The 27,985-nt window shown below is 62.8% G+C and overlaps 1 protein-coding gene across 13 annotated transcripts in view; it reads left to right on the forward strand.

Annotated features, from left to right (window-relative positions):
• Positions 1-27,985, forward strand: part of RBFOX3 (RNA binding fox-1 homolog 3) — a 191,040-nt gene that overhangs the window by 137,184 nt on the left and 25,871 nt on the right. For 10 of the 13 annotated variants that reach the window (XM_030013110.2, XM_030013117.2, XM_030013111.2 and 7 more), the window contains exon 3: positions 15,363-15,407. The exons of 1 other annotated variant lie outside the window; for it this stretch is intronic. Coding sequence is in view for 1 of the 12 variants with exons in the window: in XM_030013115.2 (XP_029868975.1) it covers positions 19,231-19,248 (18 nt within the window). In the remaining 11 variants the exon portion in view is untranslated. 2 more of the 13 variants (XM_030013115.2, XR_003923258.2) reach the window with 2 other exon arrangements.

Below are 27,985 nucleotides of genomic sequence, written 5' to 3' on the forward strand. Positions count from 1 at the left end.
TACAAGAATCCCCCTGGCATGGCCTTTAAGCGCTTCCATTAACATTTTTGCATCTTGCTTATTGCAAGTCCGGGCCCGCCGAGACCCGCGCGTGGCAGGCAGCAGGCAGGAGCACTAGGCTCGCTTTAATTGGTTTGAAGCTCTTGCTGCTGGCTGTGGAGGGGTCTCTTTCCTTGAGTAATGACCTGGAATTTGATCACGCTGCTTTTATTAGATTGTGAGACTGGAAGTGTAACTGTACAGGATCAAAGCAAAGCAAAGCAGGCACCGCCGTGAGCTGGGACCCGCAGGGCTGAGGGAGAGGAACCCCTCACTGCCAGCCACCCCGGCAGATTAAAACAACCCAGCAGCCTGCTAACAGGTTTCGAGCTCCTAATGACGGAGCCGCTCCAGCGGGCACGTGCAGGCAGCGCAGCCCCGCTGCCTCGCCGGCTGCTGGAGGACGATGTGCTCCTCTGCCGAGCTGCCACCAACCCCCGGGGCCGTCCTGCCCCGTGCCACCAGCCGGCACCCCGGTACCGGGGGGTCGCACCCACCAGAGCTCGGTCGGCCGAGGTCCTGCTGGCTGCGTGGTGCCTGAGGACGTGTCCTGTCCCAGAACGTCCCTGGGGGCTGGCAGGGACTGCGGGGGACCCCAGCAGCGCCAGCGCTGGCAGCAGCAGCGGGTGCCACCGCAACCCCACGCGTTGCTGGCGTTGGGGCTGCCGAGGGCAGCGCTGGGAGCCGGGCAGGACGGGGCAGGGAGAGCAATTGCAGCGGTGATTAATGGCGCGCTGGCGGGAGCCGACAGCTCGCGGTGCCCGCGGTGGCGATGAGCAGCTGGATCCTCTGCTCCCGACAAGCTGTTCCGGGCCCCCCAGGCCGTCGGGGCCATGCCCTGCCGAGGGCAGCCCCCCACGGGCTCTCGGCGCCAGCCGGGCTACGGGAGCTGTGCCGACAGCCCGCGCCGCAGCGGCTCTCCCTGCTTCTGCCCGCTTCTGCGGCGAGGAGGGCTCGCGGCCGGTTTGGAGATTCTGGCAGCATCGGCTGGGTTTATTAAGCTAATAAAACAATGTTAAGTATCCGCACACTGGAGCCCCCTGAGGTCTCTTTATGTGCAGAGAGGAGCCGGGGGATCCCAGTGCCTCTGCACTGATGATTGCTCTGTCACGCTAATAAATAGAGAGGAGCAGGTAGCACTGCGCCAGGCTGCGGGGCGGCCGCCGCTTCTCCCGCCGGCACCGGGCACGGGGGGATGTGCGTTTGCCTCTCCTGCCGTGCCCACTACACCGGTACTTGGGCACCCCGCGCAGCACCTCGCCGTGCCCTCTGTGCTCTCGGCGGGCAAGGGAGCGGAGCAGCGGAGGCTGCCGGGCTCCCAAGGGGCTGCACAGCTCAGGGGATGCTGGTGGCATCTCCCTCTACCCGTCCCGTGGTGCATGCGGCTGCACGGTGCCGGAGCCGGGCCGGGAGAGCATCGTCTCGCACCACGCCTGGGGCTCTGCCTCCGCTCCCAGCGCTGTGGCTGGGCTGCGCTGGTGGCACGGAGCTGTTGCTTTATAAAGTCAGGCAGGGTCTCCCTGGCTGCAGGCTGGTTTAGAAACACCCGATCCCGAGGCGTGAACATCCCATGCTCCCAGAGGGTTTGCGAGGGGCCCGGGCAGCCAGCAGCCCCCCAGGAGCACAGCCCTACCGGCGGGCAGCACTGCCCGCAGCTCTCCCCATGCTGCAGTGCGTCCATGTGGGGTGGTGGTGGTAGGCGATGCACTGGCAGCATGCAAAGCAGGCCGTGTATAATAGATAATAATTAATAGACTGCTCCAGCGGCTAGCTAGGTAAGTAGATAAATAATTTTAATTATCCTTGGGGAGGCTGTAAATTCGCACACAGCCCTTTATTAAACTCTCTGTTTACAACAGTCATTTATATTGTGTGTCATTTTGCATAAAACCCCCTTGGGGCTGAATAACACTGCGTAATAACGGCTCCGTTATTGCCAGTGCCTCTGCTCAGGAGCCGCCGGCGGCGCGGGCAGGAGTGCTGCGGGCAGGGACCCGGGAGCTGGCTGCTGTGGGACATGGGCACTCTGGCCAAGGGGCAGCTCTGGGTCTCCTTGGGAGTCTTTGGTGTGCTCCTCCTGAAGGCGATGAACCAGGTGCTGTGGACCCAGCTGTGCCAAGCTCTGCTGCCCCAGGGGGTCCCTGAGGGGTCCCCCCCAGACCCCGGCTCCTTCCCAGTAGAGTTTATGTTTTTGTGCTGATGGCACGGTATTTTTTCCCCCTTTTTTGCGCATGTCTCTCAAAAGAACCATAAATTCCGAGCTGTGAAATCCCGCTGCATCAGCAGTCTGCAAAATGAATTGATATTAAACGTGACAAAAGTCTCTCTAATTCACCCTGGCCAGTTTTTGCTTCCCTCCCTGAAGACGTAATTGAAAAGTGGAAGAATGGAGATTGCCATCGTCCCTGCCTGGAATAACACTGAGCCATCTAATACTGAGAATCTCAGTAATTAAGGATTATTTACAAATAACTGTGCTCTCGCCGTGCCACACATGCTGCCCTGTCCATGCATGTGTGCTCCCTCCCGCTGCCTGCCCCTCCCGTCACATGCATGTACACACGCGCTCCCCAAGCCCATCAGTCCCCGAGCACCCGTGCATCGCTCCAGCTCCCGCGGGGCTTTGGGAGATGGTTTTGCTGGGGCAGAGGGTCACAGGAGCTGCGCGAGCAAGCCGTGATGCTTGCTGTGATGCTCGCTGTGGCAGCAGAGCGACCCGCTCGCTCGCCGCAGTGACCTCGCTTGCGGAGGACCGTGCTCCATGGACTAATTTGTTTTCAATGGCAGTTTCTGGCAGAGTCTCTGCCAACATCAGGACAAGAGTCTTTGGGGGTTTAAAATTACTTTTACAGGAACAGCGTGTGTTTCTCTGTTCCTGGATGGGTTTAAGGGCTTTTTTGGTGCAGGAGGGGCTGGGTGCTGCTGCTCAGCCACTGGAACCTGCCAGGCTCGCGCCTGGTGCCCTTTGCTTGCCCGGCTGAGGGGGGACACCTGCCTGGGGAGAGCATGGGGTCCTGCAGCCCGTACCTGCACCTGGCAGGTTGCAAGGAGGGGTTTCGTATTCCTGGCAGCGGGCGGCTTCCCCGGGGAGCATTGGCTGGCGGTGGTGGGTGGCTGGGTGGCCGCTGCCCCACGAAGCAGCTGCCTGGCACCGTGCACCCTTGGGTGGCCGGTTCGCAGAGCAGTCGAGCAGTGCGGTGGCGAGGCTTGTGCCGGGCAGGCTGGCACCGGCCTGGGGGAGCGGCTCGAGAGATGTGCTGGTGCTGCCTTTGGGTAGGGGCAGCATTTTTTGGTGCCACCACGACGCACAGCGGTGTTCATGCTCACTCTGACTCCAGGCATGTGCGAGAGAGGTAACTTTGCAGAAGGCAGTCAAATAACCATATAGTTTAATATCCCCGCGATCAAGGCTGACATTTATGTCGTTAATTTTAAAACACTTTATTTCTTCTCTATTAAGTTAGACTCATTTCCAACAGACTAAATAACTCTCTCTCCCTAACTGCGGGCTGGTGTTTTATCGTTTCCTTCCCTCTTTGGTTTTTGTTCCCTTTCTGGGAAGCTCAGCAAGATGGAAGGAGAAGAGCACTGTGCCACGCTGGTGTTACCTGTCTCGGTGATCCCGGGGTATCCCAGCGGATGGGCAGCTCTTACCTTCTCTCCTCTGGAGGAGGCCGAGGTGCATCCTCGTGCTTTCTTGGAAATGTGCAGTGATAGAAAAGATAGGGATCAGAGAACTTGGACACAGGGACTTTACCAGTCCCCTCTTATCCATTTCCAGAGCCTGGAGGGATCGCATCTTGTGATGACTTCCCAGGATTTAAAGTCCCAAGTGATGGCTCTGCATGGGAACAGTGCCTGGCCTGGCAGGTCTGTGAGTGCAGAGAGGGATGACAGACACAAACGTGCTGGTTCTCCACTCCCGTCGGTCACCACCTGCTGCGGAGCGAGTGCCTGTGCTTCATTCTGGGTGGTTTGGCGGGGCGGGGGTGACCCGGCAGTGCTGGGACCGGACCAGCCCCGGTGAGGCCCTGAGCCAGTGGCTGCGGATGCAGGAGGGGTTTTCTGAATCTGAAAGGGAAGTTTCTGCCCTCTGTCCCCATCCATCTGCCTCAGTCCTCCCCCGGCGGCATCTCCTCCGACTCCTCTCCTGGCTCTTCCCTCCTGCCAGCCCTGAGCCCAGGGCTTGTGTACTGCTGTCCCCTCCGCTCGTCCTGTCCCTCCAGCGGTGCTGGGACACGTCACCCTCCTGCGCTGGCGGGGCTGTGCCCATCCTCATCCTCACCCTCGGCCTGCCAGGGCTCCCACCGCCATGTGCAGGGTGAATGGGGGTGGTTTCGGGACCCTGTGCCGGGGAGGAGTGCTCCCCGGCCACGCTGGGCCAGGGTTATTAGTTATTTTTAGCAATCGATGTTATTGATGCCGAGCTAGCTGGAGGAAGCCACTGGAGGGCTGTTCTTCCATCTCATTACATTTAGAGCTGAACTATCCCCTTTCTATATAAATCCTGACACATAAAGATAAAATACGCCATTTTCCATAGAGCTGTAGCCCAGAGTCGGGGCTGGCACTGGCTGGGGCCACCCTGCGCACGCGCGTGCTGGGGAGGGTCCCCTGGCTCTGCCGGGAGGAACGTGCTGGGCTGAGCAAGGCCTGGAGCAAACGTGCCAGAGACGCCAAAAACTGCTCTGGAGGGGCTGTCACCTCAGGATCCTGCGTGTCCCCTCTGCTGTGTCCCTCTCCAGAACTGGGAAACCTCCTGGGGATCTCTCTGTGCTTCACAACCTAGGACGATCCTCTCTTCCCAGCCAGCTTTGTGGGCGTCTGAGCTGCTGCTGCTAACAAACAGGGGGCAGGGTTGGAAAAAGTGCCCTGTACGTCAGTCCGACACCTGCAAGCATCGCGTCTGTCTGACATCTGTGTTACTGCACAGTGTGCGCGGTCTGTGTGACCCACTGGAGATGCTGCTGTGGGGTCCCGAGCCCCTCTCGGGCTGCGCTGGGCGATGCTCACCGTGGGCTGGAGGTCTCCGGCCGGCTGCCTGCGGGAGGGACTCAGGCTTTTGTGCACGGCCAGCAGCGATGCTGTGCTAAGATGCTGTCCCAGCCTCCATGCCCCCTCCCCAGTCAGGCAGAAGCCCCTCGGAGGGGCTGGGCTCCCCCTCGTCTCTGCCCTTGGCACTGGCTCCCAGTGCTGCCGGGGGGGCTCCCCCACCCTGCGAGAGCCGTGCTGCTGCTGCTGCTTCATTAGCATTAATACTTGGCCAATCTCTTTGATTAATGCACTGACTTGAGCAGGAGAAACTAGTGCGGAGATGAAATGGAAACCCCAGGCTTCCTCCAGCTCGGTCCCTGCCCCAGCCCGCTCACTCGATGGAAACTCAATCCCAGCCGGGGGGATCGATGCTAACCCGCTCACTGCCCACGCTGCACCGGTCCCAGGCTCGCAGGAGGCATTGCTCTTTGGGAGGCGGGAGGAGTGACACCGGTGTGCCCACCCCGGGGGGCTGCGCCTCGGTGTGGGGCTGCCCTGGACCACCACCCGCGTGGCCGGAGGGCATGGGATTTGGGAACAGACCCCTGAGTGTGACCATCCTGACCACATCAGTGGGGAGCCCTGGGCAGGCGAGTGGGAGCAGCCCGAGGCATCTGGGGAGCAGGACAGTGTCCGGGTTTCCCTGGAGTCGGTGTCCCTGCTCCTCCCAGGTTGCGGCAGCGTGTCCGTCTGGAGCTGGGCACGCAGAGCTGCTCCCCTGGTGCCCTTCTCCCCGGCTCGGGGGGACGTCCCTGCCCAGGCACAGAGCAGGGGGCACCTGCGTTTCCAGCGGAATCAGCCCAGCAGTGGCGAGGCAGCCGTCCAGGCTCGATGGAGAAGGCTCTTTCCATTTACTTTTGTAGTTTTTCATTTCAAGATGAAATTAAGCTACAGAGAGCAAAAAACAAACCTTTTTTTAAAGCAATGCATCAACGCATCCCTTAAGGGGAAAACACTCTTACACAGAGGTTTTCCTGCACTTTAGTTATCCTCCATGTCTCAGTTCTCCTGCGCTTTCAAAATGCTCGCCTCTGGCCAATTCCCCGTGCGCTCTGGGTTTTTGGTGGTTTGGTTTTTTTGTTTCTTTTTTTGCTATTGTTTCCAATCAATTTTACAGTACGTTTGTATTTAGGATAAAAGCCTCCCCCATCCTCCGCTCACCCTGCTGCATTTTGTGCCCCCGTGCCTCCACTGACGCAGCCCGGGAGCAGGGGGGGGGGCCGAGCGGAGACCCTGTGCTGGGTGGCTGCCCCTCACCCGTGGGTCACCTACCTCCACTCTGGGGCTCGCCCCGTGCCTGCGCCTGGGTGTCCGCAGCCAAGGACGCCCCGATATGCATGACTCTTCTTCCATGGTCTAACCCCGCTCGCAGGTGCTGCAGCTGCTGCAGGCTGCTCAGCGTTCCCGCGGGCTCCTCCGGCGGCTCCGGTCCCCCTGTCCCCGTCTGCTTGGTCCCGGCCATCCCGCTGGCCGCCGCATCCCTCCCTTGCTCTGCATCAAGTGATCTCGGCAGTGGTCACCCCTGGAGTGGAGCTGTCTGCTTTTGTCATGTCCCATCAGGTTCTCGCTAAAGCAGTTGAGCCGCAGGTTAATTTATGGTGTATGGGGGAGCCGAGGATGGGAATAGCGTCTGCCCTCTAAATAAGTCATGAAGCAGGATCCCAACAGCACAATTAGAACCCTCCGTTAATGATTATTTATGGGGCTGGGAATGCTTATTTAACCTGACTATATTAAATATTAAACCAAATTATAATATTTATAACTGTATTTACAACAAAAGGGAGTGGCATGTTGCCGGGGCTGCGGTGTGCGGGCAAGGTGAGGGGTGTACCGACACCAGAGGGGCCATGGGCAGCACACGGTGGCTCGCGAGGACCAGAGAAATGGTCTTGGCTCTGTCCCCACGCTGGCCCGGCCCATGGCTTGCAAATGGTTTGTCCAGAGCATCCCCACGGAACAGGGGAGCCTGCCCTGCCCCAGCCGGAGGGTGAGGGGTCCCTGCCAGCGGCCGGCACTGAGCCACGGGGGGATGCTGCTGGGCACCACCTCCGCTCGTCCCTCCGTCAGTGGGCGTCGAGGAGCTCCTGGACCGAGCGGTGCTGGCAGCCCCCCCCCCGGGAAGCGCAGCCCCCCGCGGGGCTCCCATCCGCCGGCGGTGGCAAGGCATAAGCCATTTGCCTTCTCCTGGCCCTGCCTTCCCTGTGGTCAACCCTGGCATCCCGGTGAAGGGGTCTGCGCGCCCACCCCACTGCATGTGTCCCGTGGGGGAAGAGGGAAAAGCCCCGTTGCCCTGGCAAGGCCGGCAGGGCGCGATCGACTGTGGCTCTCCGAGGGAGACGGGCAGGGAAATCGGCTGCTGTTAGCAGAGTCCCGACTGAGTAAAACATCCAATTGAATTGATTTCACTTGCAATTGGAAAGTCTATTGGCAAAGCAAACGGTGTTATCAGCCCACAACAAGCTGAGCATGCGCTCCTCCGAAGAGCGCGCTGGGGGGGCTGCTTTGCAGTGGGGGCCCTGGCTGCGCTGCCCCGCCGTGCCCACGCTGCTTCGGGGGGCTTTTTGCTCTCAAAACCAGAGTGGGAAGGAATCATCTGCTGCGTTTGGGGGCGCGGTATCCGGCCGCCCAGTGTTCTGCAGGGAGGACGAGCTCTGCCGGCCGCAGGTTGCTTTCCATCCCGCACTCCACCCTCAAACTGCCAGCAGCCCTGGTAGCGGGGGCCGGAGAGCTCTGTAACCCCCCCGCTGGGGCTGGTCTGCCCCCTCCGGCCGAGCGGGGTGCAGGCGATGGGGAGGCAGCGGGTCCCCCTGGGCTGCGGGTGCTGGGGACGCCTGGCAGACCACTGTGCCCGCTGCGTTGCCCTGGGGTGCTTACCCCTGGGGAAACAAGGGGGTCCCAATCCCAACCCCAGCCCGTGGCGCTGCTCGCCGTGCAGACCGCCTGTCAGAGAGATGGGACCGTATAAAATACCCTGCCCCATGCCGCAGCAGAGGGGACAGTCAGGCTGTAAAACCCCCTGGCTCCCGAGCAGCGGGCTGCTCTCTGCACTGAGAGCGGCAGGTTTTACAGAGGCAAGGGCACGGCACTTCGAGGAGCGGAGAAGCAGCCTGGGGGATTTCCAGATGCCGAGGGCAGCTGAGAGGAGACCTGTGGCTGGGTTTCTGCAAAGGTTCAATGCCGTTGTGACCACTAACAATATTTTCAGGTATGCAATCTAAGATAATGACAGGGCTAATCAAATCTCCAGCATAAGCTGTTGGTTTTGGGGTCAGGAGGGAATGTACTGCACCTAGAGCAGCAGTGCTTAATTGCTTTTGTCTTCCTCTGAATCAGAGGAGACAGCTGGGCTTGGTGGGCCATGGGGTCTCACGCTCAGGTCTCGCAGCTGCGTGTGGCTGGGCGGTTGCTGCATGCTGGAATTTAGCTCCTTTAGGGCAGAGCTATGGCTCCTATTCTGCTGGCCCTAGCAATTGTAGGAGATAAGTGAAAAATCCCTCCATGCTCCCAAAGACGGTGTGATTGCAGGTTCCGCAGCCTATTGCAGATAAAATGATGATTAAGGGGTCCTACCCTATAAGCAGACAACCATGTTGACCTTATTTAGGCTCCTAATCAATTTGCCCCCGGTGTGATTAATTGAGATGCTTGCCATTGATTTTCCGTGAGACAGGAGCGGCTGAGGTGGGATTCACAGGGATGCCTGCAGGGAGATCTCCGGGTCTGTTCGCGCAGTGGCGGCAGCGAGAGGCTGAGCTGTGCCGAGTCCTCTGCCAGGCAGGGATTATCCCGTCTCTCCTCGGCTGCGGCTCCTGGGGCCGGCTGCTGGAGGCTGCTGCGGGGCTGCCTCCCTGCCTCTGCCTGCAGGAGAGAGGGCAAGGGCTGGGCGCTGCAGGGCTGGTCACAGAGGTCCGCGTGGGATTTGGGCTTCCCAGGAGCCCTCCTGCATCCCGCAAATGGCGCAGCGGATTCGGGACCCCGGGAGGGACAGTGCGCTCTTCTGAGCGAGCGAGCTGCCAGCTCGGGGAAGAGCCCGTGCAGCCGGTGCCACCGTCAGTCCCTCCGTCCAGACCTGCCTGCCCTCTGCCCAGGGTCCCTGCCTGCTGCTTGCCCAGATGCCACGTCTCCTGCCTGCAGGCGCATGGTTTGGGTCCCCCCTTGCCACCGGCTGCAGCAGTGCCAGCAAGAGGGTCCCTGGAGCATGGGCTTGGTCCCGGCACACTGCGAGGGGCGGCGTGACCCCCTCCCCGAGCGTCCCCAACGGAGGTGCTGTGGGATCACCGAGTGCCAGGGCCCCTGCGTGAGCTGCCGGCGGTTGCCAGAGTGGGAAACGCTCTGCCCAGAGCTGCACGTTGGGGGTGAAGGACCTACAGCACGGATGATTGGAAAGGATTTTCTAGCTAAATTGCTGAGCAGATGGATTTACCCTGGACTGGTCCTTGTGGACTCTGGAACATTTTCTCTTCTGTCACGGTTCCTTTTTATGACCTGCCATTTGCTCCAGCAAGCGAGAAGAGAGCCCTTGGCGTCCAGCTCCCGCTCCAGCTGCCGTTCAGGAACACGTCGGCATCGCTGCCGGGAGCCGCTCGCTCCTTTTCAGGAACAGTGCCGGGGCCTGGCAGGACACCCCTGCCCGCCCCTGCTCTCCGGCTGCGCCGGAGCGGGGCACGTGGGGGCTGTGCCGCTCCCCCCTGCCTGCGTGGCCGGGGCTCTGCCTGCGCTGCCCGCCCTGGCTGGCGACTGCTGGAGAGGTGGGAAGGGGCAGCTCCTGCTGAGGCAGGAGGAGCTGGCAGCTGCCGGCTGGCATTGGAGGGTGCTGTGCCAGCGATACGGCGGTGGTTTTTATAACGAGCTGTGAATCGTTATAGCGACCACCTGCAGTGTGTGCGGCAGCCAGCTTGTGGTCTGGCTGGGGGGGGTCTGCTGCACGGGGGAAGAGGGATGCCCCATCCCGTCTGCTGCCCCATCCTCTCTGCTGCCCCGATGCCAGGATGGGCAGCACCAGGAGAGCATCGGTGGGTCTCGCCTAAGCTGTGAGCCCTGACGCTGCCAGGACAGCGGCGGTGGCAGCAGGCTGGGGAGGTGCTCCCCACCGCACTGGAGTCAGGGCTGCAAATGTGGTTTCTCTCTTTGCCTGGTGGCCCATCAGCTCTGCTAATTACACACAGGCTGATCCCAGCCACGGTGTGTGCCCTTGGCAGCTCACTGGAGCTCGGCACCTCCCACGTGCCGGGTGTATTTTCTGCCCCTCCATCGTCTCCCTGGTGCTGGTGACAGTCCTTTGGGGGTGGTTTCTTGGTGGACCCCTCCGTGGTGGCAGCATGTGCAGAGGGACAGTGGTGGCCCTGGGAGGGCAGGCTGGGTGCTCCCCTTGCTCCGCCGTCAGTGCTTCCGTGCAGTGACTCGGCCGGTTACTTCAGTTTTCACTCTCTCTGTTTATGACTGATATTTCTCTTTCTTAGAAGAAGGGGGAAGGACGACACTCTATATCTCCCACCAAAAGCCCTTCCCCTTCCTCCAGCAGTGTTTCTGCCATTTACATTAAAGGCTATAACGGGTTGGAGTAAATGGAGCAGGTTTGCAATTAGTTTTCAAAGTACTTATCTCATTAAAGTAAATGAATTATTGATTTAGTGACACTCATGCTTTTAGTGAGCGGCACAGTGCCATCACCACTCTGTTCCCTGGCTCACAATGGTGGTGGCCAGCCCTCGCACGCCTGCTCCTTGGGTGCACGCGTGTGCGTGAGCAGCGAGTGGCCTCTCTGCCCCTTACGTGGCTTCAGAGTCAATGCAGACCCATCCTGGATATGAGTCGTGTCCGTGGGAGCACAGGCACAGCTTTGCAAGGGGCACCCATCACGGTGCGGGCAGGCATCGGGCAGCAGAGCCCTCTGGGGAGGGACGGGCTGGTGACCTGCGCTGCCTGCCGAGGGCTGTGCTCGGGATGAGCTCCGGACCCCAGTGCCCCGGCGCTCTCCCGTGGGCACGGCAGCCGCACCGGGACACCACCTGCCAACCCGTCCTTGCTCTGCCAAGGATGATGAGGGAGGGAGGGAGGAAGGCAGCCCACCAGTGCCATGGGGCGCTTGGCTCGCTTGGTGACCGGCAGTATGGCAGAGGACTGGCGTGGAGCTGCCAGGCGGTACGAGGGGGCCGGGGCTGGTCCCGTCCACCGCCCACGCTGCCTGCAGCCCAGCCGGCCGGCCCGGCACTCGCCGGGACAGGGAGAGGGGTTCGCGCTGGGCACTCGGGGCTGGATGCTGCCCGGCAGAGTGTGGCCGCAGGAGGGTGAAGTACTGAAGTGCTGTGCTAGAGCCAAATGCTTATGGCTGAACCTGCCGCCCCCCCAGCCAGCTGCTGATTCAGCTCTTTTGCGCTTCTCTGTTCAGAGATTTAATCTCTCCTGTAAGATAAAATACTCCATTAATGGGAACCTGCCTACTCAGAGCCGCCCTTCTCTGGGTTCCAGGCAGGAAGGGCTGTGCTCTCCTGCCGCCAAGAGCTGAGGCTGCCGCTGCTGGGAGAGCACCGGGAACGGCCCCGGGGGCCCAGGAGATGCCCAGCCCCGCACGGGCCGGCTGCGTGGCCAGACACGTTCCCCCTTTTTGCTCCTGTGCCCCCATGTCTGATGTGGGGTGTGACAAGGGGCCGTGGGAAGGGATGCCAGCGGGATGAGCTGGGAATGCCAGACTCCTCCAGCGGTGCCTGCCATGTGAGTGGGTGCCACGTGGCTCTGCCGGCGGGTTTCATGGGCGATGCATGTGTCAGAAGCACTTTGTCCTCCTTGGGAGCACGGCGCGGTGGGAGGGAGGAGGTGGCGATGCTGCAAGAGCCGCAGTCATCGGGCAGGAGGAAGTGCTGGGAAACGAGAAGTTGCAGCAAGAATATGGGTTGAAAGGTTCACAGCAATTACTCAGGCTGGTGTTTTGGTAACCGGAGTTAGGACTGGCAATGCTGGCAGGGGCCGTACCGAGCGGGCGCGTTCCCTGGGTCGTGCCGTCCCCTTCCTGCAGGCTGATGGGCTCTGGTTGTCCCTTGCCAAAGGAGATGGCTCTCCCTGGGCGGGGGGGAGCTGCAGGTCGCTCAGTGTCCCCCGCACCGGCGGCAGCCCTCGCCCTGCGGCGCGACACTCTCGCCTGTGCCCCCGAGGAACCTGCGGCTGGAGCTGGCGGTCAGCCCTGTGCCGGGGACCCTGCCCGTCCCGGGAGGGAGCGAGCAGCGTGCGTGCCGCTCCACCCGCGCACCCTGCCTGCGGGGCTCGGCGAGGCAGAGCAGGTCCCCTGGGCAGGCAGGAGCTGGCCGGTTGCAGTATTTGGAAGGGGGTTACCAAAGAGGGGTCAGCGCCATGCGTTGTCACTGTCCCCAAGAAGTGACTGCGCTTTCTGGACTGGAGCCGCCGGTTTGAGGACTCTCCTGGTGGCGGCCCCTCACCCAGCCTCGTCGTGAGAGCCGGGGCTCCTCCGGGCGCTGCCCGAGCATCTCCTGCCTGCGGCTCTTGGCTGGCAGCGCGGCGCAGCCCCAGCTCTGCAGCAGGCAGCCGGGCAGAGCCGGACGGTGGTGAAACACATCCCGAGACCTGCGCTGCAGGAGCCAGCCCCATGCCCCAGCCCCCTGCCCGCTCCTGCCACGCACCTCCAGGAGCTGCTGGGAACGGGGCGTTTTATCTTTCTTAGTTAAAAAAAAAACCTTCTCATTTAATTAAAAGTGTTGACATTGTGCCTGGCCATCCCGCCCGCCAGAGAACGTGGTTATAAATTAAACATTAAACCTTTAATGGCCCATAAAAAAATATTCGCTGCTGCTTATGTATATAGGGGATATAAATAGAGAGGGCTGCTGGGGGAGGGGCAGGATATTATTTTTCCTCAGCCAGATAATCTTTGCTAATGAATTTAATTAAAAGCAAAATTAATTTAGGATTTTTGGTGGAGGGAAGAGGGGTCAAAACGTACTTTGAAAAACTACTGAGAAGTTTCCTAGCAAAGCGGAGCGGGGCAGCTAGCCCAGGCCTGCTGCAGGGTTTGCCCCACGGTTGCAAAGTGGGGATGGGGGGCTGTTGGGGTGCAGCATCCGTGGGGCCCCGTGCAGCTGCCGGGCTGGGTGACACAGGTTGTATTTCCAGGGGGGGCCTGTGCAGACACCCTTCTTCGGATCCGAGTGGTTTTAGCTGGGTTGGGTTTTGCTTGTGAGCTGGCCTGGGTTGGGCTCGCCTGTTCTGGTTGCGGGTCCCTGCGAGGCTGCCCGGGGCTCCAGCCAGAGCCGATCAGCCTGGAGCTTTGCCAGAAAAGCAGGGGCAGGGGCAAGATCCCCCCAGTGATGCTGACCCTGATTGCCCAGAGCCCTGAGCTGCTCCTAGCCCACCTCGCATCAACGCTCTGCCGGGGCTTTTCCTCTCCTGCTTTGGCATGTGCGGCAGGACAGGGAGGCTTTGGCTGAGCATCCCCGTCCCTGCAGTGTCTGGGACCACCTGAGATTTTTGCCTGGGCTGGTGCCAGGCTCGGCGAGCTCCCCAGCCGTGCAGGCGAGCGTGGTGCATCGCGACTGCTGGGGCCCCAAGCTGCTATGGGGAGTTTCTCAGAAGGCGCCTTCCTTGGGAAATGTGTTTGGGAAATGAGATTTTACCCATCACCGTACCTCCCCGAGGAGAGTGAGCATCCTTCAATTATTCATTGCCAAACAGGCTGTCTGGGTTCCCAGCACACCCAAACCCACTGTAGCACACGCCGGAGTTCTCTGCTCCCGCTTTGCCATCTCCTGCCTTCCCCTGCCAGGGATCCTGGTGAGCGCTTTCTTGGCGAAGCCGAGGAAGACCTCGGGAGCGGTTGCTACGAGGCAGGAGGTTCTGCAGTGCCCATGGCCATGCAGGGGTGTCCTCTTGCTGCTGGGGATGGGGGAGTTTCCAATCAACTTCTTTAGGGCACTCGCGTCCCACAGCTGAGTCTGTGGGAGGCCAGGGAGAGGAGAACCCCGAGCCTGGAAAGCTCGTCTGGCTGGGTGAGAGCTCTCTGGAGGGTTTTTATCATAAGAGCACTAATGGAAGTCAGCACCAGCCTAATGAGCTGTGCTCCTCCATGAATCTGATTCATTGAGGCAGGAATTACCATAATTGATTATCCTGCTGTGCGGCTAAGAGCGGTGTTTGCTAACAGAAGTGCCTGGGAACCGGCTCAGCTCTTCCTGAGCCACCGCCGCGTGCGGCTGCACCTCCGGACCATCCGTGGGCCACGCTCTCGCAGGGGTCCGGCCGTGAGTTTGGAGCAGCGTCTGCTCACCTGGCCCCGGGCACAGGGTCCCTGCACCCACGCTTGTGCACCCAGGGCTGCCTTGTCTTAGGGGGCTGCCTTCTGGGGCAGGGGATCAGAGGAGCATCGCAGCTCTGGCGTTTAAAAGTAGAGCTGTTGCTGCCCGCCTGGGCAGACAGGGAGAGGCTGCGGGACTCGACACCTCCAGGTCCCCAAAGAAGCAGTTAACAAACAGAAACAGCCCTCGCTTACTCTTTTTAAAAAACTCTCGTGACGTATAAGCTGTTCTCATTATTTTTGAGGGTCTGACATGATTTATGAACATTTGTGTTGGCAATGTTGCAAAAGCCAATTAGTTGAAGTGCAGCTTTCAGGAAGTTTTCTTTGAAATTTGGCAATATTCTCCAAGAAGTGCCCGGAGCCGGGACAGCAGCGGCAGAGCCGTGTGCTGCAGGGCTTGCTCCTCGCAGGAGCGTGGCACCGCGCCGGGGACTGAGGGGCAAGGACGGGCGCTGCCGGGGTGGGGCAGAAACGCTGGAGCATCCTTGGGTGCGTGCAGTGAGCCAGGGTGGGCAGAGGGGTTGGGGCACACCAAACTGGCTGTGTGTCCAGCGCTTCGGCAACGGCTGTGTCCTATCCAACCCCACTGAGCCACGGGCTGTGCATGGGGCCGGGGCTGCGCTTGCAGAGTCCCGGGGAAGCTGAGGAAGGGGCCAGTGGTCCATAGGAGCTGGGTCGGGTTCAAGGTGTGCTGGCAGAGCTGGAGGCAGGGCTCCTGCTCCCATCGCCCCGTGCAAAGTGCAGGCAGGCGCTGCTGCTGCTGCTGCTCGGCATCGGGGCTCGGCCGCCCCGGGCTGAGCCCCCAGCCTGGCTGCCAGCTCTTAACCAGGGCAGGTTTCCCAGTGCGCCCGGGGAGATAATGCTCACGTTCATACTCTTATTTGAACATTTTGCCAGTCGATGAGCAAATAGCATTGACTGTAAGCAGGTTAGCGATGATGATCATTGATTTTAATTCTTCCTCCTCTTTCTTGTCTTTTCTTAGAGAGCCCAGCGCGAGCACCGCAGCAGGAGCTGGGCTGAATAAAAGGTACGGAGGCGTTCGTATCTGACGGGCCAGAGAGGCAAGGGGTTGCTGTGGGGCTGGGGCAGCGGCTCCTGGGCCCCCTCGGCTGCACAGCCTGAGCTGCTGCTGCTCTTGCGGCCCAGGGTCCCTCTGGGGTCCATGCTAAAAGCTGCATGCCAAAACCTGCATGTTTCGGGGCAGGCGATGGGTGCTGCTGCCCGAGCTGCGCGGGGCCGGGTGGGACAGGGCAGCACCCTCTGCCCGCGGGTCTGGGGTCCGGCAGGGGCAGGTGGGCAGGCGCAGAGCCGTGTGCTGGGGAGGGCCGGGAGGAAGGCTGCCCGCTCCTCTCTGCCAGCGGCCCCCCGCACCCACCGGGCGCCGAGCCCCCGCGCAGGCGTGATGTGAGTGGTGTGAGTCCCGGGTGAGGAGGGCCGAGGGCTGCAGTGTCTGTGAGCTGTCCGTGTGTGCTGACGTTGCTGTCTGTCTGTCTGTGCTCTGCGCGGCTCCCGGGAGCAGTCCCTGGGGAAGCCGATTGAGGGGATGCTGCCCTTACCAGAGTGGCATTAGCCCCCAGCCCCGGGTCCTGGCCCCGAATTAGCAGTTGCCCACCACGGGGGATGTTTGCCCCCGGGGTCCTGCAGCCCGTGCTGTGAGGTGTCACACCAGTTCATGGTGTCCCCTTGGGCTGAGACCCAGCTCAGGCAGGCGATGGCTTGTGCATGTGAAAGGGGGGGCCAGGCTGGGTGCCCCCTGCCAGCCCAGTGCCAGGCTCCTTCCCATCGTAACCTTGCATTGCTGGGCTTCACGGCAGTAGACTCTGGTCCCATCGTAGGGTGGGGGGACCAGGTCCCCCCAAAAGTCCATCCTGCTGTGTACAGCACAAACTCGTGCTCCCGCCCTTGCCTAAGCCGGTAAAATAAAAAAATGCTGATGCATCCATCCCTCCGTGCCCCAGCACTGGTCCAGAGATGCCTGTGCAGCAGTGGGACCAGGGGGTGGCGGTGGCCGAGGCAGCGGCGCTGGGCACCAGGGAGCTGTCACCGTGCAAAGGTGATGGAGAAAAGAGGCGTTTGAGCGGGGGGAGTGCTCTCGTCTGTGTCATTGGCAGGACAAGGATGAAGGTGACGCACTGGGAGGGGGTTGTGGTCCAGAAGGGTCCTGAGATGCTGTGAGAAATGTGGAAAAGGAGCCGCTAGGAGTGGGAAGGCTGGGGTGGGAGCTGGGCTCGCAGGCAGCACGAGTCAGGGGCCAGGATTAACGGGACGAAGGCTGGGCTGCGGGTGTGAGTCTGGGGAGGGAAAAACGTGCCAGTCTGCAGCAGCGGCGTGGGCCGCGGGGCTGGGGTGCAGGGTGCCAGGGCTGCTGCGGCATGGTGGTTTGCTTCCGTGCGGGAGCGAGAGTCCGAGCTTTGGCTGGCTCTGTGCTGGGCCATTCGGTGAAAACTGGCAGCCCTGGTGCAGCGTGGGCAGGGCAGGCAGGGCATGCGTGATCGCTGGGGCTGGGCAACAGGACCGGCAGGATGGTCCCTGTGGGCCCAGGGCTTGCCCCCGCCTCTGGCATTCGTGTCTGTACTGATGTCTTTGCAACTTGCTCCCCGTACCGAAGCGAGGGCTTTGGTCCCTCCTGGCGTCTGGCTGCGTGCGGGGGACGGGTGGCACTCGGGTCGGTCCCTGGGGCTGTGGTGGGCTGTGGGTGCCCGGAGCGCGCCAGGCCGTGGCCACACGGTTGTGTCCGGAGAGATGTGCCCCGCAGCGGAGGGGAGGCAGCAGCAGCGGAGTCGGTGTCCTGCAGCTGAGCAGCCCCGGCACACGGTTTGGGTGGGAGAACTGGGACGTGGCTGCGGGGTGATGGGGCACTGTTTGCAAAGGCGCCTCGGGGCGAGGGGCGTGCGCGGATGCGGGGCTGGGGATGCTGAAGCAGGAGAAGGTGGAACAGCGCTGGGAAGAGAGCTGAGCCAGGGAGCCAAGCTGGGGGAGTGCTCCCACTGCCGACCCTGCTCTGGCTCCAGGATGCTGCTGCCCCCCTGCCCAGTGACCCCCCCCCAGGATTCGGCTTGCATGGTGATGGAGGGGTTTTATTCTGCTGCATTGGGCCCCTCTGCCCCGGGTTTCCGTGCAGCTGGCGTGTGCCAAGAGCACGTCCCGTGCAGCAGTGTGGGGGTCCAGCAGGCTGTGGGGCCCCAGGCCACGGCCGGGGCTGTGTTTGGAGGGCACAGAGAAAGAGGAGAGGGTTTTGATCACCAAGATATAAGAGGGAGTGGGAAGCCCCCCGCCCCAGCTGCCTGCAGTGGTGGCTCCTCTGCTTTATCACCCTCTCCTGGTGCTGAATTATTGAGAGTGTTGCTTTCTTTTATTGCTGTGCTGGAGGAGAAATGCCTCAGCCTGGCTCTGCTTTGAATATGATTATGGGGCTGGAGATGTCAGAGCCAGCTGGGCCCCAGAGACCGATCTGCCACCCCTCTCGCTCCTGTGCCTTCCCTTATTCTTATTTATTCCCTTGCTCCCGCGTCTGGTTCAGCGCACACGGTCCCCTCGCTCTCCTCTGCCGAGCGGTGCCCCAGGAGGACGGGAGATTTAGTGCCTGACAAGCAGCGCTGCCCTGCCGCCGCGCACCGGAGGCAGCCGGCAGCTCGCTCCCGGCGGGGAAGGTCCATCTCGCCCCAGAGCCCCGCTGCCCCACGGGTGGAGGACCCACGCTGCCGCCGGGCTGCCGGCAGAGCTCGAGCAGGGCTTGTCCCCGTGGGCCATCCTGCGGCCAGCTCTCCCCTCGCCTCCTGTGCGGGATCTCGGCCGGTCCCATGGCTCTCCCGTGTGGGACAGGGTCTCTGTCCAGCCTCTGTCCCGGGGGTCTGCAAGGGTGCGATGCTGGGGCTTGAGGGACGGCTGCTGCCCCAGTGTTGGCGGGGACTTCTGGGTGCCCTTCTCGTGCAGACCACAGCGGCCACATCCCGGGCTGCGGGGCGGCCGGCTTGTGCAGGGACTGTCCCCATTGCTCCCGCACACAGGGACCGGGGGCTGCTGGCTCTGCCCCCCTCGGGCCACAACTCGGCCGCATCCTGCAAAGCGGGCGATGCTGGGCCCCCCAAGACAACCCGTCCCAACAGGACCTGCCAGACCCCGGCCGAGCATCCCTGCCTGCCGGGAGCAGAGGTGAGGAGCAGGCGGTCGGGCAAACCGCCGCCCGCCGCGGGGGTGCCGGGAGCCGGCTGGCAGCTCGCAGGTTAACCGCGAGAGCAGCCGATTCCCTTATTGACAGGGTAGCTTGAAAAATGCTGAGGCAGGACATCGGCTCCTCCGGGTGTCAGCGCCGGAGCCCACGCTGCGCCGGCGAGCGCACACGCTGCCGCTGCCGGCTGCCCCCCCAACGCCCAGGCCGGCCGCCTGGCCCCGGACCCCCCCGGGGTGCTCCGGCTGGGGAGCGGGTCAGCTCCCCCTCACCCTTCCCTTTGCTCTTAAAGACGCCAGAGAGGATTTCATTTTTATTCCTCCCTCTCCCGTGTTTTTTCCCCTGGGGTGAATAAGCCCCTGCCCCGCTGCATGCCCGGGGCTGCCCTGGTGTCCATCCTCCGGCCCCCGCTCTCCAGCCAGCCCAGCAGCAGCATGTTGGATGCCGGCAGCCGGCTCTGAAGCGTGCGGCGGCCCGCGGCGAGTGACCACGCCGCGCCGGGGAGGGAGGCGAGCGCGCAGGGCACCCGGCCACGCCGGCCCTTGGCGCTGGAGCCGGACAGCGAGCGCCCGAGGGGAGAGAGCCCACCAAGGAGGAGCGGCACCCAGTGCAGCCGGCATCGGGGAGCAGCCCACCACCCTCCCGCCGATCCCGTGGAGCTCCTCAGCACCCCGCTGCCGACATGATGATGTATTTTTGGGTAGGTACCGCCGGCAAGGGTGGGCATTTCCCCTCCCTCTCTGCCGCGGTTGTGCTCGGGGTCGGGGTCTTTTCTCGCCGTTGTTGCTTCCCGGCTGAGCTGCTGGCCAGGAGAGCTTTCCTCCTCCGGCCAGGCGCTCGCTGCCCTGCAGCTTGCAGGTTGCGATGCTGGAGGCAGGCCTGGCATCGGGGAGGAACGGGGCAGCGGCAGAGGCAGACAGGGGTCCCTGCCTGGGCGCTGCGGCCTCATCCCTGCCTGAGGGCACCCCCCAACCACCGTCCTGCCTCCCCTCCGCTCCCTCCGAGCTCCACGCGGTGCTGGCCGCAGGCAGCAGCCCCCTCGCCTGCCCAGGGTGGCCGGAGGCTGCGCAGAAACACCCCCCTGCCCCCGTCCCCTCTCGGCTGTGCTGGGTTGGTGAGTGGTGGGCTCCGGACCCTGCGCTGGGGAGCTGTGCTAGGAGGGGCTGCGGGTCTGTGGTGGCAGCGAGGCGTTCAGGTGATGGGTCTGTGCAGAGCAGCAGCCAGCCTCTCTCGCCTGGGGGGTCTGTTCCGCATGGGTGCCCACCCAGGGCAGCCCCCACACTTGTATCCCAAGCTTGAAGTTGGTGGCCAAGGCTTTTGAGATCCCCGTGGGGACCCCGAGGTCCCTCTGTGGCACCGCAGTCCCTGTTCAGGCGGTTTGGAGCCTGCAGGGCCGCACGGTTCTGTCTGCTTGTCCCCCGCTGAGCCCGGAGCCGGGGGCACGGCCGGGCAGGAGCGCTGGGCTCTGCGGGGGCTCAGCCTCTCCCTGCACTAGCAGACCTGTCAAGCCATGCAGGGCGATGGCTGGCGGGGGACCGGCCGAGACCCCCCCGGCCATCCCAAGGGCTTTGAGCAGGAACAAACAGGGAGGAGGGGGATCTGATGGGGTCTGTCCAGGCACTTTGCTCGGGGATGGGATGCTGAATGCATGTGCAAGCTTGTCTCATGGTGTGGCTGGAACAGCGAGCAGAGGGGAAGGGGACGGAGGCCAGCAGCCTCCCGCAGGGCTGCTCGTCCTCCCCAAAGCTGTAGGAGCTGGGCTAAGCATCAGGCTCTGCACCGTCCCGGGGGGCTCCCCATGGCATCCCAGCCCACGAACTGGAGCTTAAGCCAGTGGCACCAGCTCCTTCCACCCCCTCCCTCCTGCTCCAGCTCCCCCAGAGCTGACGGGGGGCCGGGGGGCTGCAGCATCCCCTGGGGGATTACACGCACCGGGGAGCTGCGCTCCCCTGGATTTTGGAGCAAGCAGCGCAGCGGATAGAGCTGGGTGAAGGGGGATGTGGGGAAAGGAGCTTAGGAGGAGGAGGAGGATAATGCGAATTCATTGTTTCTCAGGGAAGCAGCTTTCAGGCGTAAGGTGCTTTGTCATGAGAGATCTCGGTGCAGCCGCCGATCCCCTCCGGTCAGGAGGCCGTCGTGGCTTGCAGAGCCTTCTCCTGGTAGGGCGTTAATTCTGCCCAGGGACTTAATGAGCTGCCATGGCTGTGAAAGCAAACTGCTCCGGAGTTTCCACTTGCAGCTCCGTAGCTGCTGCGTGGCTTCATGGAGCTCCAGCCGGTGCAGGGCGCAGGGCAGCAGTGCCGGGGTGCCCGTCCCTGGAGGAGCTCCACACACAGCTCCCCCAGTGCGTTTGCTGGCTGTGGCAGTGGGCAGGGCAGTGCCGCTCGAGGGTCTCCCTTCCCCGTCCCACGCGGTGCACATAGCCAGCAAGCCCGGGACGGCCAGCTCTTGGCATGCCAGGAGAGAGGGCAGGCGAGGGCTTTGCTCCCGGCAGAGCGGCTGAGCATCATTTCTTGGCATCACGGGCGTCTCTCCGTCGCGAGCGTGGGAGGAAGCGGAGGGGTTTGGTTTCCCTGCGTGGCGGGAGCGCGGCCACCGTCGGGAGCGCTGCGGGGAGCGCTGCGGTGGCAGGCGGCAGCGGGTGGCTCAGTAATCGACACTGCAACAGGCTGAGATGCCAAAGCAAAATGTCTTCAAATTAGCAGTAATTGCAGGCGAAATAAAGAGCATGTGGGGCGAGTGGAAGGAGGGTTCTATAAATATTATGATTTTTAAAGTTTGCCCTGGAGTCCTAGAGCCTGTTTAAACGCTAATATCCTGTCTGTGCATTTAAAAAGCCTTATAATGAGGATTGAGTGTCTGCTTCCAGAGCACCTCCTGCCTGGTGCTCCCCTTCTGCCCACGTCACCTGTCTGCCGCTCCTGGTGGCATCCCGGCCCAGGCTGCCCTGTGCCCAGCACCAGTGGTGCCACGCATGCCCCTGCTCTCGCCCCTGCTCAGGGATGTGCTAACCCCCCTGGGCAGCCTTGACCATCCCATCCTGCCCCTTGCACTGGCACCCCATGGGCTTCTGCCGAAGCCTCCCACTGCAGCCTGCAAGGCTGGTGTGCAGCGTTGCACCAGCTCGGGGGGGTGCATTTTCTTAGGAACTGCCCGTTGGGCAGCAGGTCTGGTCTCAGGGAAGGGGAGGCTCTGGGAATGCAGCATTTTGGGTCCCCGGGTCTGCAGGTGCTCATTCCTTCCATCGCCCTCCATCATTTGTGCATCACCCTCCATCCTGCGCCAGGCCCTGTGGTGGCCGTGGCTCCGGCCCCAGCAGCACCGGTGCGGCACACCCTGCTGAGTGTGGTGCAGCCGTTTTACCTGCTGCGGCCCTGCCAGCGCTGCCCACCCGGCCTGCGAGCTCGAGGTGCTCGACAGCATCTGTTCTGCCACGGTTCTGCTGCCTGCACGTTAATTCTCATTAAATCTAGGGAGCCTAATTGCCATTTCATGTAAATATTTTGTCAAGCGAAAGGGCTTTAGGAAGGGCCGCGCTGACTGAAGGCAAGAAGCCAGGGTCTCTCGCCGCTGCAGTGACAAGCTCCTGTTTGTCCTGCCCAACCACAGGTGTAAAACGTGTCCCCGCGGGAGCTGCCGCATGTCCCGCCGTGAGCCCAGAGCTTGGATGTGGCCGGCTGCTGGGAGGTCCCTGTGCACCGTTTGCTTGTGCTGGATAACGGGGGAACACCGGCTTCCCTGCTCACACATCTTGCAGGATGCGGGCTCCGCTTTGTGGAGAGCACTGAGGGTCCCGAGGCAATTCCCGTGTTGGCTGAAGGGCAGAGGAGGGATGGCACAAGGGGAAGCAGGACATCCCCGGGTGCTGGCCTGGCTGCTGTCCTGCTCTGCACAGCACTGGCAGCTCCGGCTGGAGGTCAAAGCATCTCCAGGCCCCCGTCCCATCCCCTCCTGCAGTGGGCAAGGAAAGTTTCGGTGCGGTGGTGTTTTTCCCGAGATCCCATTAAACTTTCATGTGCTTTCTCTGCATTTCTGCTCCCCTCCCGGCTGCCACAGCAGCTGTCTCAGATACTTGCCTCGTGTTGGTCATGGTCCCCTCTTCACCTGATGATGTCATACCCAGGTGCTGACATCCCCACCCCTGCCTGGGATCTGTGACCTCACTGTGGCAGGCAGGGAGGCAGCAGCCGGCGGCAGAGGCAAGATCTGGGTCAGCAGCAGCGAGGGTGCTGGGAAGGTGCAGAGCGGAGGTTTTCAGTACAATCTCCGGCTTCTTTGGGAGTTCAAAGCAGGTGCGGGGGGGGGACTCCAGTAACCCCCCCGCGAGCTGCTGGAGGAGGAAGGAGCAGGGGAAGATGGAGAGGAATTCTAACTGGGTGCAGAGGAGGCTCAGCCAGGTGTCCCTGGGGAGCTGGGGCATCCTCCCCAACATCCCACCTGCACTCCTCCAGGGTCCCTGCACCCTGTCAGGGCTGCTCCTTAACAGCCATATCAGGTTCCAATACACCTGCAGTTAGTTTAAACCACATCTGTCTTTTAGAGATGGAGCAAGAAACCAGGAATCTATAGGCGGCTGCGTGGCTGTCTCCAGAGATGGGGGAGCATGCGGGGATTCGGGGCAGCACGTGACGCGGGGACGGTGTGAGCTGAGCCAGCTGGGCCAGGAGCTGTGACACGGCCAGGGCTGGCGATGCTGGTGGTGGGAGGAAGCGCTGTGGTTTACGCTGTTGCTGTTGCTGGGTGCTCTATGCCAGCTGGTCCCGCAGTTGGGGGACCCCTGCCTGGGAACGCTCAGCGTGCGCAGCCCCCATGGCTCCCCGCTCTTCCCGTGCTCCTCGGCACCCATCACGCTCTGGGAGAGGCATCCCCGTCCCAGTGCAGTCCCAGTAAATTCTGATGCTGGTCCTGCGCAGAGGGGCCAGGAGGGCCCAAGGAGAGCTCGGGCAGAAGAAGCAGTGGTACAGTGATGGCGTGTAGGCAGCCAGGGTGGTGGGCAAGGACCTCTCTGCAGCAGGGCAGACCCTGCTGGCCACGCAGTGCTCTCGCCCATCACCTCTGTCGGTCCCTTTTCGCTGTTCTGGTCTGTGCCTGGCGCTGGGGCACTGCCTGCGGCTGAGCCAACGGGTGTGCGGGGCTTTCCCCTCGCTTCACGGCAGCTCAGATCCGTCAGTGCCTTCATCTAATTGCTTTATGTCTATGACTAACTACTAATGAGCTTTTAATTAATGAATGCCGCGGCTTGGGGGCATTCTGGAGCGGGTAGGAGGAGAGGACTAGGCGGGTGCCCCGCTCCCGGGGTGCTGTGGAGCTGCTGGCACTGCACTCGCAGGCTGACCCCGTGGAGGCTGGGAGCAGCCGACCTCGCTGGTCCTCGCAGCGGCAGCTGTGCTTCAGCCTGGCCTGCATCCCCTCCTGGCAGCTCTCCCGAGTGGCAGCGTACGGGCTTGCGCCCCGGCTTTGCACTGCGAGCGCGTGCTGGGGGGTGCCACGGGGGTCCCATAAAACACTGGACACTTGCAGCCCCTGAGGCATCCAGCCCACCCGTGGTTGTGCATTGCGTCCCCACAGCAGGTCCATGGGCCACCGCATCATCCCTCTCTGCCATGGGAGAGGGTGTGGGATGGCATCCCAGTGAGGACTGCAGTGGTGGGGGCTGCGATTTCCCGTTGCATCCCTTGTAGGGGGTGGGTCGGGGGTCTGGACGTGGCGTTGGGGGCAGCCCTTGGCAGGCAGCAGGTCTGACGTGTGTTCAGGGGCTTGGTGCAACGTGCACCTGGATGCGCGGGACGTGCCACAGTCATGCCGTGTCTCTGGTCTGCACAGCAGCGCCTGCTCAGGCAGGCTCGGGGGCAGAGCCCTGGCCAGGGCTCCAGGCAGACCTCGGAGCCCTCATTTCTGTCAGATAAAGTTTCCAAATGGCTGAGGCGAGCGTGCCTCGGAGGGGAGCTGAGCACCCGGCGGTTCTGGCATCTCCCTGGGAGTGGGAGCCGGCAGTGCCACACCGGCCACAGCGGGTCTCTGCCGCTGGGCCAGCTCCTGACCACGCGTGGCCAGTACATCCCGGCTGCCTGGGAGCAGCCCAAAGCATCACGCTTTCCCTGGCGGGTTCCCTCGGCGATTCGGGGGGCACACGCCCGTCAGCCCTCCCAGCACTGGCTCTGCCCCTCAGCTCTGGTGCCTCACTGAGCTCCGGACCAGCGGCTGAGGCCGCTCCTGTCCCGGCGCCATGTTGTTCTCCCTCTTCCAGAAAACAAAACCAAGGAGCCCTCAAGGGTTCATTTAAAATAAATAAAAAATGAAAATAGTGCTGATTTGAAGGAAAGCCAGCCCCATCCTGTGCATGGGAGCGCATCGCCAACCCATCCCCGAAGGGCAGAGAGAAAGATGTGCTTAGAACTGCAGCCCTGTGCAACTTCTGCCTTTGATCATATATCTTACATGTGCCCTTTGCTTTCCCTCGTCTGATATTTATTAGGTTTAATTTTACTGGGACGCGGCTGTAAGTGAGACAGATGGAACGGGGTCTGTGCGCCTGGTGAACACATCTTAATTAAACAGATAAATAAACTTTCATTCCAGGAGACTTCAGTTTTGGAGGGGTTCCTCTGGGGCTGCGGCTCCGCGGGGCTGGGCAGTCCTGGCTGGGGCTCCTCGGCCCCAGGCACCATGGGGCTGCCCCGGCACAGCCCTGGTGCCACTGCCAGTGCCATCGGCCGGGGCTGCAGCGTGCCGTCACCGCCAGGGCAGCTGGGAGCGGCAGGGCGAGGGAAATCGGCTGGTGGTGGCCAGGGACGTGTTCCCTACTCTGGAGCCGGCCGGTGGGTTGGTATAGCCCTGCTGTGCCGGTGTCCCACAGGGGCTCCCCGCTGCCGTGGGGGCACCTCTGCAGGCAGGCAGATAGATGTTGGTGATGGCTGGAGGAGGGAGAGGGGAGACTTGAACGCTCCTCAGCTCCCAGAGCCATGCCCGGTTCCCCCACTGCTGGGGTATTTATCCTGGGGAAACATGGCTAGTTCCTGCCGCTGCCGGTGGTGCAGAGGGTCTGCACCAGCAGTGTCGGGGCTGGGGTATCTGCCCGACGTGTTGCTCTGTGCATTCTCCCTGCAGGAGAGCAGCGTCTCTCCTTGCCGTGCGGCTGGAGCCAGCCCGGACCTTTCCGCGACGCGGGCTGCTGGCTCGGGGCAGTGCCAGGGCTCATGGCGCTGCCACTGGCCAGGAGCGCCTTTGAGTCACCCTGCCCGGAGCCAGGCTCCGGCGCGGGGGAGGACGGGCAGATTACCTCATCCTGGAGCCGGCTCCCGCCTCACGTGGTTTGCTTGGTTGGGCACTGCAAGCCCAGAGCGTCAGGCCGTGCCCTTCCCTTTTCACCTCTGCCTGAGAGCAGTGCCGGAGCTGCGGTGGAGCCAGACCGGACCAGGGCCTTTGGAGTTGTCCATCACCTTGCCCAGGGCATCCCTCACCCTGCGCCAGGGTGCTGTGCGGTGCTCAGGTGCATGTGGGTGCCTGGTGGGGACCCTCTCCCCACAGCTGCACAAGGGGCCGTGGGAGGACGTGCTTGTCCCCCAGCCCTTGCAAAGCTGCCCCGCGTCCTGTCCCGGGCACCAGAGCGTGCAGGAAAGTATGGCAACCGGGGCCATAGGAGTCCCTGGGGAAGGGGAGCTGGGGCAAGCAAGGAGCATGGGTCTGAGCACCGAGGTGTGCAGGATGGGCTGCTGCATCGGGATCCGTCGTGGTCCCTTGGGAGCTGGAGGGTGAGCGGTTGTGGGGGGACACGGGAGCTCGCTGCAGCCCATGCTCCTCGCAGGGAGCAACGGCTGGAGGATGCTGTTAGTAGTGATGTTGCTGCCAGACTCCTTTCGGCTCTCAGTACCGCGGGGCGGTGGTGATGAGAAACCCTCCCCCTGGCCCGGCATCCCCTCCCTGATTTGGCACCTTGCGGTCCCTTTGGAGCCTGGTCACCCCAGCAGCAGGACCCCACGGGGGGGCTGACACCCCCTTGGCCCTAGGCGCCGCTCCTTCAGGACGGCTTTTCCCAGAGCTGTTTGTTTCCACCAGGTTTGCCCGGTGGCTCTGGGCCGGCCGTGCCACACACCGCTGCTGTTGAGTATCTGCAGCAGAAACGGGAACCGCTGCGAGTGTACCAGGACACTGCAGCATGTCGCTATGTCTGGGGATACTGTGGAAAATCCCAGCCTCCGAATAGGGCTGGTCGTGTGCTGGAGGCTCCGGCGGAGACGGAGCATCAGCAGCTGCTGGCACAGACCTGCCTTTGTGCATCACATTTGGCCAAGATGGAAACTGAACTGAGCCCAGGTTTTGTTTCCCACATACCCAAGCACTACGCCGTCCCGGCTGCTTCGTTGCTGGCCGCGGCTCTGAAGTCGGGTGCGACGCAGTGCCGGCAGTGTGGGGCGCCGAGGCAGGGACCCCCGTGCCAGCGCCGAACTTTGCAGCACCAGAGAGTACCAGGGCTGCCGCAGGGCCACAACGGGAGGAGGCGCGAGGTGGGACCGGGGACCCGAACGAGCACACGTGCGTGCCCACGCCGGCTATCCCTCGCGGGCACCGGCACGTAGGCTATTGCCATGGCAGCTGCGATAGAGGTGTGCATGGTGTTGATGCGTCAGGGCTGCCGGCAGCACCGGCAGGCCAGTCCAAAATGCCAAAAAGCCTCTTGAGCTCTGCCGGGGCCGGCCCCCTGCCCGCCGCCGGCGGGAGATGCTCAGGGCAGGAGGTCCCCATCACTCTGGGGAGCACAGGGAAGCCGGCGCCCGCGGGCAGGGTCCCTCCGTGTCACCCCGGGGTGCCGGGCTCCCCCTTGCCATCGGGGGCTGGCAGGCAGGCGGGGGGGGGCTGGCAGGCTGCCGGGAGCTCACACGCCTTCACGCTTGGTGGGGCCGAGCTGCCTGTGCCCGGGGTGTGCAGGCAGCATCGAGGCTGCGGCCACGGCTCCTCTGGCAGGGAAGGCCGGCGGGCTGCCGGGGCCCTGCCCGCCGTGGCACGAGCCCATGGCGGCGCAGCGCGGCGCGTGGCTGCCGGGGCCGCGCGTGCTGCGGGGCTGCAGGCGTGAGCAGGTATGTGCCTCTCCGGGGAGGCGGAGCTGGGTCTGCTGCATGGCTCCCTGCCCGTCCCTGCCAGCGCGGCCATCCCTGTCTGCGTGTGTGTCTCCCAAGGAGAGCGTGGTGCGTGTGCACGTGTCCGGCTGTGTGTGCGTGGGGGAGTCCCGCGGCCGCCCGGCGTGGCGGCGAGGCGCTGCCATCGTGGGGGCTGCCGCAGCTGGAAGTGCCGGCCGCTCGGCACGGTTTCCCGGGGCGCCCGTGTTGCATCACCGAAACTCCCGGTAAGACCCTTCTTCCCTTGGGAGCCAGCGCCGGGAAGGGAGACGGTTCTGCTGGCTCGGCCCCATCCTGCCTGCCTGCTTCCCCGGCGTGGCAGCG

This window comes from Aquila chrysaetos, chromosome 5, assembly GCF_900496995.4.
Source record: "Aquila chrysaetos chrysaetos chromosome 5, bAquChr1.4, whole genome shotgun sequence".
NCBI lineage: Eukaryota > Metazoa > Chordata > Aves > Accipitriformes > Accipitridae > Aquila > Aquila chrysaetos.